This window comes from Thermobia domestica, chromosome 13 (assembly GCF_964235325.1).
Source record: "Thermobia domestica chromosome 13, izTheDome1.hap1.1, whole genome shotgun sequence".
Taxonomy (NCBI): domain Eukaryota; kingdom Metazoa; phylum Arthropoda; class Insecta; order Zygentoma; family Lepismatidae; genus Thermobia; species Thermobia domestica.
The window spans coordinates 136920927-136933092 of NC_137466.1; the positions used below are offsets into that span (position 1 = coordinate 136920927).

The 12166-nt window shown below is 33.4% G+C and overlaps 1 protein-coding gene across 1 annotated transcript in view; it reads right to left on the bottom strand.

The window, feature by feature from the left end:
- The window catches only part of LOC145667763 (uncharacterized), a 58003-nt gene that overhangs the window by 9518 nt on the left and 36319 nt on the right, over positions 1-12166 (bottom strand). Inside the window, exons 6-7 of the mRNA XM_081735204.1 lie at positions 2774-3731; positions 452-673 (exon numbers count right to left, since the gene is read on the bottom strand). Of these exons, the coding sequence (XP_081591330.1) occupies positions 452-673; positions 2774-3731 (1180 nt within the window). The remainder of the gene's footprint in view (positions 1-451; positions 674-2773; positions 3732-12166) is intronic.

Genomic DNA, 12166 nt, shown 5'->3' on the forward strand with positions numbered 1-12166 from the left:
TGTACTTTATCAACGAATGCCTGCGATATTTTAATTTCAGAACAGCAATTTAGCAAAGAACTTGTTGTTTGTTTTCTGAATACAACACAAAAACTTGTTCCATGATAATTCTTTTATTAATTTTTTAATATCAATTCTACAAGTACTCCAGTCTGGCAAGTTAACTGATAAGAATTTAAACAATACATTAAACGTTAAAAACAAAGGGGAAAAAGAGACAAAATCTTCTGAATGGGGTGCACTTTTTAACAATTTTTTCTCTGTCAGATTTTTTCTAACAAAAAAATAAAAATATGTTCAAAACAAGTAAGAAAAGTAGACGTGTTTAAAACAAAATGTTTAAAACGTATATAAAATTTGTTTTAATCACAACAAGTTTTAATAATTTATTTTAAACATTTTGTTTTAATCAAAATAACCCTGTGTGAAAGGCAGATGCTTTAAAACTTACCGTTTACCACCATGTCCAAATACTTCATTTCATGTATAGCTTCATACGTAATACTATTCCCATATTTTGCTAAGGTCTTGTTGATTTCTTTTCTTAATTTTTCTTGTATCTCTGGATGTATAGAGAGCTCATACAATGCAAAACTCATTGCACTTGACGACGTTTCAAATCCAGCAAGGAAGAAGAGCACAGCCTGAGCAGTTATATCGTCATCGCTGAATTCTACAGAAAAAAAGAATAACATCATTAAATCTTTTAACATGGAACAACGTTATACGTATAATAAGCTTATTCTTAAAATGGTTTGGGTACAAAACCTCACGGTAAAAATCTGGTAACCAAAATATCGCCTATCAGAATCTTCTCATCCTGAAGTCTTGCCTAACAATAATTTCGCCTAGCTAAAACCTTTACTAGCTAAATCTCGCGGGACGAAATCTTGCCGAGACAACAGCTCATGACAATTAGTTCGTTCAATATATGTAAGGTTATATACAAAGATATAAGTGCCCCTTTTAATGACACTTAAATGTACAAATATGTAAGGGCATGGAAGATGATTATAATCGATTGCCGTTAAAGATGATGATCATCATTACCATAGGTATTCGCCATTATTAGCAGGCCACAATTGTATTTGGTGTTGAATATTCTAAGTAATAATGTTCTGGTCTGAGAGTGACCAAATGGATTAATACAGAAAAAAAAACTTCAATTTGGCCCTTCTTATTTTTTCTGCATGAGTAGGCTATTTTTAGTTGAACGTAGGATGCAAACTTGAAATATAGAAGAGAAACGGAGTGGTCAGTAGAGTGCAAATGTTGCTCCTTATCCTTTACTCCGATTCTTTTCTATTTAGCTTTTCATTACGTTTGTAGTTAAACATCTTAATTGATCATTTTCTCCCTCTCAAATTTTTGTTTGAATTAATTTCACATAGTTTATATCGCTGGATTCTTTTGTTAAAATCTGCAGGCTAAAGCTATTTAATGAAATCTACAAAATTGCTTATTGCTTTAAAAGAAAACGATCAAAAGCATTACAGAAAAGCATTACATACTCTGTGCGTGAAGTCTCAAACGTGATCCTAAGTAAGATAACTGGCTTCAGATACGAACTAGAATTGTGATTTAGCCCTATTTAATCACGACCTGTATGGTTTTAGTATTGAAACTGGATGTTTACCTCGAATTAATTAATCAAATAATCAATCAGAAAATAACACAGTCAAGTTTTCAAGTCCGTTATGCTAAATGCAATGCCCATATTACACTTAATTCTTCATAATTGAACTTTGGTATCGAAATACCATCAACATTATACCCATTTGGGTATATGAAGAATTTTAAAAAGAAACGATCTAGTGTAAGCGGGGTTTCATTTAAAGTAGCTACCTTTTCTCCTTTAAGTCACTTATAACAATTATTCTGAAAATAGTGTATTCCGTTAAATGTATAGCTTTGTGATTATTAAGTTAATAATTAACCACAAATGATATAATCTATTGTAGTATTTATTTTGTTCACTTAAGCCTTAGATAGTTTTTATGTCATAAAAGACATGAGTCTGAAAATGACGAAGTGAGATATGTTTAAATATTTCCAAGTGTTTGGTGTTATGTCGATTCATGATCGCAAATATATGCCTGATCGAGTATTTGCGTTATGAGACAGTATTGTCAGCCTAAAAACTATCAAAGGTATTGCGCTACTTTAAAAGTCTGCTGGTGTAATAGCATGTACGATTAAAAAGTTTTCTTAAAAAGGAATTGTGGACGTCAAGAAAACTCCTGTCCTGATTGTGAGTATTTTCGATGTATTATGATTTAATATTGTCCTGAGTAACGTATTAAACTGGAGTTCGACTATTTTATTTGTTTCTGTAAAATAATGAATATTTTACATAAAATTTTACATTACAGACACATGTCGTTCAGATGACATTAACACATTTAACGTCAATCAGATTATACCATCATTTTATCTAGGAGAATGGACCTATAGCTGTTTCCCTCTGACTACAGTGTACCTTTTCTTGTATTATTTATTGATGATGCATTAATCACGAATGACATCTCTATGTTTTCATCACAAAAATGTGATAATTTTAATATAAAATGACACTGCTTTCAAGTGAATAAATCTCACACTAACAAGGTGATGAAAAATGTTACGAGCTACAACTAGATTGGCAACAACACTCATGTTTTCTATTTACTCATTTATTTTCTTGTTAAGCACTTCTCAAATCAGAGCAACTTATAATAGTATCCAAAAAGAAAAACTTCTAACAATACCGTGCATCCTTTCTTGTGTGACTTACCTAAATTTCCACTTTTCTTGTGTTCAGCACTTGACCCATGTCCATTCTCACGAAATTCTGTTTCATCATCCTCTACATAACCTTTCTTCTTAATCTGCATTAACAAATCTATGAAATCATTTCTTACAAAATTATTATTCTCTCTGTATTCCATTGTGTCCTTTACTACTTTTCGGAAAAAGTTAGCCATTTTATCTGATATAAATTTCATTCGAAACATATCAGCAATTTTGGGAAATTGAAGGCGAAATCCAATTTGAATACCTCTAGAGACAGAAGGTGTTACTAACTCCTTCCCAAATCTTCGAAATTCAGCGTCAGGATTTTTGAAGCTGTGGCATTGAATACCAAACGCGCATGAAGCTATCACATCCGTTGTGAATTTCGCAAGCGTATCTTTCACTTCAAATACTTCTTTGCTTGATACCTTGGACTCAAGATACTGATCTAATTCAGCTGCACTTTCCAAAATTAAGTGGAACATATTTTTCATCTTTCCAGAAGTAAATGTTTGTGTTAATTTAATTCTCAAATCTTTCCACTTGTGTCCTTTGGCATTGAAAAGATGTCTTGCATGGAGAGGATCAACTTTCTCACTAATTTTAAAGGAGCGATCACGAAAATATGAAAAATCTTTCACCAAAATTAATTTTAAAGTGTCTGGATCTCGAACGAGGAGTGTTGGTTGCAGACCTGAATAGAACCCTACATATTTTTGATTGTCAGCTTCAAAATACAGTTCTTGTATTTGCTTACTAATTGATTTCTTTAGAAACAGTAAATCTTTTGTATTTCCAAAGATAGAATTGGGCTGTAAATAAGGTATGCCTCTTCTTTTCCAATATGATTGTTTGTACTGAATATAAAGATATATAATGCCTAAAGTTCCAACGAATACGGATGCTAATTCGATATATATGTCTTCAAAGACAAGACCCATTACGTCACCAATATCCACCTGAAATGAAATTGTAATAAGAAGTAAATATATTATTTTAATTGCATCTCTATTTAAAGTTAACAGAGTATCTAAATTCGGGAGAGTAATTTACAACTTTATTGATCAAATCGGATAAAGGGTACACATTCAAGATTTACTTTACTTCTAATTATGTCAATTTTTATTTGATTTAAATTGGTGCCTTGTAATATGCTATTAAACAATCGCCAGTTAAAAATGCATGGTTGCTGTAGAAGCACTGGAAAAGTATGCCAATTTTTATTTGATTTAAATTGGTGCCTTGTAATATGCTGTTAAACAATCGCTTGTTAAAAATGCATGGTTGCTGTAGGAGCAATGGAATTTTACAAATAGTTACTGTTGATACGGTGTCATGTAACGAGATACATAAAAAAAGGACGAATGATGTTTGTTGTCTTGTGATGTAGTCTGAGTTGGGAAGTTTGATAGGGATTGGTAATTACAATAATTTTAAGATGTCAGGATAAACACCATAAATTAAGTTGTGACGTAATGAAAACGGCATTCATTACGGTTCCGCATCAATATTGAATTATGTATTGGTGAGTTAATGATGTGTGATAAGTTCATAGTAAGTTGATGATAAGTTTTAACAAGAGTAAATCAATAAACATGATATGCAATGGTACTACATGGTGTGACTGGATCTCGTAGTAGCTATGATTTGAATTAGTAACGACAAGAAGTAGTAATTAATTTATCCGTGTTTTTAGTAATTACAACACTAGCAAATTTAATATATTTCCTGCTTTTCAACACTGACATCGTGAGCCTATATGTGGTTCCGTGGCATACAGCTCATCATTGATGCGGAGGTGTCCTGGTTCGGTTCTAGTCCACAGGAGTTTGTGGGGTACAAAATATCGTGTTTCTGGTTTCTCGGGATCTTTTATTTTCTCCTATACCTATTTTTCTTCACTCAACATTTACTCCCCCATCCCGAGTTCCTCACATTGCACAAGCTTGTCAAGTAAAACTAAATATTTTACTTGTCAGTGAGAACGTGAACAAATCCAAATTTTTGATAAGTTACAAACAAATGGGGTACTTAGAGCACAGGGGCTTTAAGTCGCATTACCAAAATTGCAAGCAAACGAGATAGATTTGTACGCTCCATTTAAATACTTGAGTAAATGAAGAGATTTTTTATAATATCAACATGACTTCTTCAAGCACTGAAAGCTAAATATGCTAAATATGAAATATGCACAAACAAATGACCAAAAATTGACATAAATGCTTTGTGCACCGAGTGCTCCATATGAGTTCATAATGAATAATCTATTCATTCTTAAATTACGTCTTTAAAACTTATCTATAGTGTTTATGTAAAGCTACTGTGATACGCATTTTAATTTTTGTCATTTTAAAGATATTTTGAATACGCTAGAACTATTTTGAATACGCTAGAACTTAGCATTACTTTTATTGCTTCTCTTAATATATTTTTTTTTACATCGGTGATTTTTATCCTTGCATTCGCTCTAACAATATATCCCATAATTCATGTATTTGAAGTTTATTTGTCCAGTTCATTAATCTTTCACTTCTTTTTGTCTTAATCTTTCGCTCTTCTTTCCATTTTGTTATTATTGTTTTCTTTCCCTTTTTCTAGACCTTGGATCCCTTTACAATCGTGTTTCTTTAATGTTTGTATATAGCGTTACAATCTCACATATCTGATAGAACATTGAATTGAGAGGAAACTTCAAAATTAACTGACATTTGGAATACTTTGTAATAATAATAATAATAAAAGAAAAACTAAAAATATTAATGATTATAAAAAAGAGTTATACTAAATATTTAAAATAAAACACTAAATTATAACAATACTTGATTGTTACATATTAAAAATTAAAAATTATAAAATGAAACAATTACAATTATACAACAGTATTAGTTTAACGTTATGAAGATATTTCTGCCAGTTAACATCTGATGAAAATAACATTTAGTTACTGAAACTATTACAACTTATTTTAATTTTAATAAATACGTAAATACTCTGGTCAGCAAAGTGTTAATTATTTGAGTAATAGTTCGAGAGTTAAGATGGATGAAGTTACAACTACTTAACATGGTAACTGGAAGTATGGAATGATTTTAGTAAATCACCATTGGTATTGTTTCCAATACAGCTGACAAACTGCTACGTTTACTAGAAAACATTTTTATTATTAAACGGAAATTATTATTACCGGTACGAGAGATAATAAGTTATGTGGTATAAATTATCTAAAAGTAGTTACGAGCAACGATATTTATGAAGAGAAGCAGTGTGCATTTTAATCCTGTGATTTGGCATTTTAATCCTGAATGAAAAAAGAACAGTGGGAGATGACTAGGAAAGTATCAAACGCGCCGTCAAATGTTGTTAGCTTATTCCTATTTTAAGGAATCTTTATGGATTGAAATTGACAAAGAATAAGTATAGAAACATAATTTCTCAATGTCAATAACATATATTTGTTACAACTTTAGAAAACAGTTTGCATTGTAAAAGTTTTGTGTTGTATAGATGTAAGTCCTTGTTCTTACCAAATAAAAGATTTGGTTGATCACTGAGAAATAACAGTTATCAACATTAGTACATCAGTGGCTTGTATTCACAACGCAAGCAGGAATGTTACTTACAGAACAGGGTTTACATTGAAAGAACACTAATGTAATGTTCACATTTTCGCAGCTTTTCGCTTATTCACCTACTTCGTTAACACCAACATGATGTTATTTTAACACTGCAAGACTAGCATCATTGTATATGTAATTTTGACATTGGTTCTGCGTCAAAATGGTAACACCGGTCTGTGTTAACTGCAATCCTGGACTCTTGTGTTGAAATAAAATAATATAGTAGCCACGCTAGGACTAGTGACCGATGTTAAAATTGAGTTGTATTAACACTACCTGTTTCTGTTATTACATAACGCTTCAAACACTAAATAGAGGTACTCCTGAAGTTCGTAATTACATCGCATCGTGGTGTCAGGTAGTCAGGTACGAGAAAAGCGGGCGAGAAAGACTATGTACGGGCTTGAACTATAACGATTTATACTCGCTATGGTTGAACATTTTATCAATATATAGACCCCCTAACATTACTTTTCTCCCCGAATTTATGAACAATCTTGACTGCATTTCGCTGGTAAATATTAATGTCATTAAATATCTGAACAAGGATTTCTGAAAGCAACTCAAATTAGGAAGCACTGCAACTGTATGTGTTATCTCGATGCAATATTCCCAAAATATACAGCATAATTGTCATTTAGCTTTTTGTTTATTGCGAAGTCAACATACATGATTTAATTGTAAAACGCCAAAGAACGGATTATTGGATTTGAGAAATGTACTTGTAAGAAGTAGACTGATAAAGAATAGTCGTCATACTTACATCACGAATGAGACCGATGTGTCTTGGCTAAATTGGTTAAATTTCGCAATAAGAACGTGCATGTAGCCTCAGGCCTAGCGTCTGTTGTGCTTCTTACTGTCACCCGCAAGAATTCTCAAGTTTCTTCTGGCGTAAATGATACGTTTCCTTTACGTTAAGGAATGCAATGAAAGCTTCTTAAAATAATGTTATTTACTTCCTCTTTGAAAACCCTCAGGTAGATTTTTTTCCCAAATTCATTTAATTAAACACACTACTCGTTCTGCGAACAAAATTTTCAGTTCTCTCCCTCCTTTCGAATCCACTTACACAAAGCTCACGATACAACTTTAAACCAGTGCAGGGATCCCAGATTTTCTGACTAAAATACCGGGACACCGTATGAAATTTACAGTAGTGATGGATGCTTTTCTTTTCTGAAATATCAAAGCTAATTACTCCCAAATAATAGGTGAACACTTATCAAAAGTAAGTAACAGAGAGTAGATTATCCCCATTATTCGAAATGTATGAATAATAAATGAGGGATTTTTAATATCCGACGAATGTTTTTAATTTACATTCTGTAGAAAACCGGGACATTTGGAGTATTGATGTAGTATTTTGGTAGGGATCCCTGTTTGCCTAATGGCTAGCGCGTGTAACTTTGGTGCCGTGGTCTTAGGATCGATTCCCGGAGAGAGAGCATAAAATTTAATTTCACTTTCATTAACTATCCATCTCTTTTAGCTTAAGAGCATAACCGTAGAATGGTAAACTAATAATAATAACTTTCTTTTTGGGGGAAAGGAGAAATAATGCAAATCTAGGACTTTCCCGGATAACCCAGAACGTCTGGGAGCCCTAAATCAGAGGCAACTGAATTGGTAACCAGATGTACTGTAAACACTTATTTTTGGGGAGTATTTTGGGTTCTATATGCACCTGGATTAATGATTGTCCAATTTTCTGAACATATGTGTAGTTTTCAAAATCATACAATCTTTGGTACTAGACAATATCTGCTTTTCTTTCTAAATCATTATTTAAAAAAAATATTTTTACGCACACTGGATAACATTTACACTGATAAAGTTTTCTACTTGAATCATAAGAATTTATTATAGTTTTGACGTTGTCCTACTTCCCAGAAATGCCAAGTTCTTCCCAAACTTTTTTGTTAAACCTCTTACTAAATAAAGTTAAAGCAACAATTTAATACAACAAAATGCCTTTGCTAAACTGTACTCTTGAGTACGGTTTTTGCATAATTAATGGCGATTCACTTAACCAAGGGTTTCAGTAAAGGCAGAAAAGAAAATACGAAAGCGTGGAGCCAAATTTATCTTTGTTTTCCGCTTTTCAGTGAAATCTCCTACAGACCTGCATATCTACACAGCAAAAATGAATTGTTGAAACAACACAAAATGACTGCCACTTTATCGTGTTACTTGTGTATTAATTAAGCACCAAGCACATCATCGTCTTCCGAGCATATCAGAAATAACTCGTTATTACTTGAAAGAATTTACATTGGTATTTATTGTATAGTATGTGCAAAGGTTTCCGAAATATATTTGGTATTTATACCAAGTAAAGAATAATATTCTATGTTTTCTGTAATCGGTCACAGTAATGTTGTTGTAAACCTGTGAATCGTTTGACAACACTTGCATGGCTAACAGTTCTGCCATCTTCTGTTCTTACGTGCTACCACACAAGAATAACATACCGTCTTCTTTAGCCTAGCCAGCATAATCGTGGGACGTAAAACTCAAAATTTCATTTAATTTTACAAGAATAACAGATTTAAAAAAAAACAGAAACACAGCTATTCGTGTAAATGTTGTTTGACGATTCACAGCTTTACAACAATATTATTGTGGCCGATTACAGGAAACAGAATGTTATCAGTTGCTTGCCATAAATGCAGAATATATTACGCAAAGCGTTGCTCATAACAAACAATAAAAACCAACGCAAATACTCACAGCCAGTAACGAAGTATTTCTGATATGCCCGGAAGGCGATGTGCTTGATGAATTGACACACAAGTAACACGCCAAAGTGGTAGTCATTTTATGCTGTTTCAACACCTTATTTTTTTGCTGTGTACAAATTCACCGAAATGATATTTACTTGATGTATTTGGTGCTGGAAGGCGAATTCGATTTACAGCGTGAACTCAAGTGGTTCGGACCCCACGTTCGGTGTAGGTCAGGTCTCATATAGTATCGACATTGAAAGGAACGCTGAACTCCAATCCATCCAACAAACATTTATTTCATGTAAATCTGATTTCTTCCTAAAATTTCATCAGTGATTTAAGTACTTAAATGGCGATCATCGTTTTTGTAATACACCAAGTTACAACTGGGAGTAAAACAATTCCGCATATTGAATGTAATATTGTATGTGGATAGCACTGTTAATTATTATTACTCCCTAGCTATTTAAACTACACAAGAATCATCTTCTCTTAAACTACACAAAACTTTTGTTTTTACGTACACATGCGCTGTACCACACACACGCACACACACACACACAATTGAGAGAAAATCTTTGAAATCTTTGAGTTTTACGTCCCACGATTATGTCGGCTAGGCTAAAGGAGACGGTAATAATGACATAATGAATGAAATGGTAGAGTGAAGAAAGTGGGAGTAAACGGGAGAACCCTGAGACAATCCATGGTGTTTGTCTACCACAGAGTTCACTTGGTGCGAGTAACAAGAAAGATAGAGAGAGAAACAGAATAGTGACACGACTGTATAAGACCTATTCGCTTCACCACCGCAATGCCAGCGCGAAAATTACCTGCATGTCTATGTCTACCGATTCGCAGGACATCCGTTTACAACTACAAGAATTAAATCAAGGAGTCTTATGACAAATCTTATACTTAAAGGTTAAATCGCCATCATTATTACAATTTAGTTTTGTCATAAATAATATAATCCTGGGTTAAGATTGATGAATTACAAGTGACCACTGATAACCTTATATGCAAATTGTTTTTTAACAAAAAGATAGCATCGGCAAAACAATGCGAGGTACTAGTTTATATAAAATATAGTCCATAACAAATGAGGAAGACAAGTTATATTATGTAATAATTAATCATATATATAATAAAATACTGTACACTTTAAAATAGGCCTAGTTTATATTTTTTTCATTAATGGAAATCTTAAAAGATTAAATGTACTTACCAATAATCCTAATGTCTAGAAAATAAGGTCTTATGACGATGCTCTATTACTACACTTGATAGTCTACTAATGTCAACATGTAAATTTTATGCACTATTATTAAACATGGAAGCTGAAATATTCAAATACGTTGTTGTTAAAGTTCCGTTCGTCCTTGCTCATTTATGCAAAGAAAAGTAACGATAACAGAATGACTTGGGAAATTGTTCGCTCCTCCCTTTATGTGTTGAAGGTTATTGAGTGACGCGATAGTCTTATGTACCCAATGTCATAATTACTAACCGCAAACATTTTATTTATTAATTGTTGGCGTTTTCTGTTTCGAACAAATCAATTGCTTTTACACGTGTGACTATCTATCTCTTCATTGGAGTATAATTCACTTCTCTCCTATTATGCTCAAAGAGTAGTTGAATATTCAAGCTAGTGGCCCTGCACAACGTAGCCACTAACGCTTTCCTCTATGCGGTGCGAGCGTTCTCGAGTTCGATTCCCGGCGGGGGGACACTCAGTCAAGACAGTGTAACAGGTTTTTCAAGGCAGCCATCCTGAGTGAAATTTTTCCTTCGCCTTCCTTATTTACACTAGGCAAATGCCGGGATAGTACCTAACGTGCAGGTCCCAGGCCGCTTCCTTCCCTCCCCTTTCCTTTCTTTCTTCTCCTTCCCTGGACAGTGTGTTCGCTAAGAAATACCATCCCAATATGTGGCCGCCGTGTCGGTAATGCCCAGAAATGTGTTTAAATAAATACCTAAAGTATAATCTATTTGTTGATTATATTACCTTCAATTTAGATTATTGAGTGTCACCTAAGCGTCAAAATATGAAATTTCTCCGTTATATTCTTTTGCAAGGGAGCTATTAACCTATCGGGGAAAATGCCTCATTTGGTTTTGCCTCTAGCGCTGACTTCTTGTATTATACGAAATTATATGAACGTTACACATAGGCTACTCAGGCATTCAACCCTTCATCCATGCTCTTCATTAAATCTTTTACTAGAGTCACAAGTTCGTCCACAAGTGACACCTTACCTATTCAGTCGTATCACAGTCCGGCAAGACAGCGAGCGATCTAAGGGATTAGACTAGCTATAACTTAACCTATTTGACGCGAGTTTGAATCCCGTTCAAGGCGGGATTATCGTTTCAAAATTCATTTAATAGTTATAATAGATTCCTTATTGGCCTCTTTAGCCTAAAGGACAGAAAAATATAACTTAAATCCAAGAATACGATACTCGTAACTGCGTTTTGTTGTTGTTGTTGTTGTTGTTGTTTTTTTTTTTTTTTTAATTGCATCGCATCGCAGTTTGTGATGTACAAACATGGAAATGATATCGCAAATTGCGATGCATATTTGCATCTTTCATTATTGTCACGGAATCTCATATAAGGAGGAAGCTGAAAAAAATCGTACTATTATTTCAAGAAACTTTTCTTTGAAGGGTTGGTTGCTGCAAGAACAAATCCCTCGACTTTGGTTAAGAAACAGTTTTACACTCTATCTTTCCATGCCTTCATCGATTTGTTGCTAGTGGGTAATTCTCCAGACCTTCCTCACCCACGGGTGTCTCTGGCGGGGGTACAGGGGGGACGCGTCCCCCCAAATATTTGAGTACGAGATAAGTGAGTCAATGCTCAAAATATTTAGATCTATATGGAAGAAGTAAAAACATATACAGAACAAATTAAAGTTATGTCTGTTCTTAAACATTAGGTTAATGTGATTAAAATGTCCGCCCGACGTGTGTCACTTTGAAAGAAAGATATTTAAAAAAAAAATACATTTCTTGGTTAGTCAAAGTAGTCTTCTCTGCA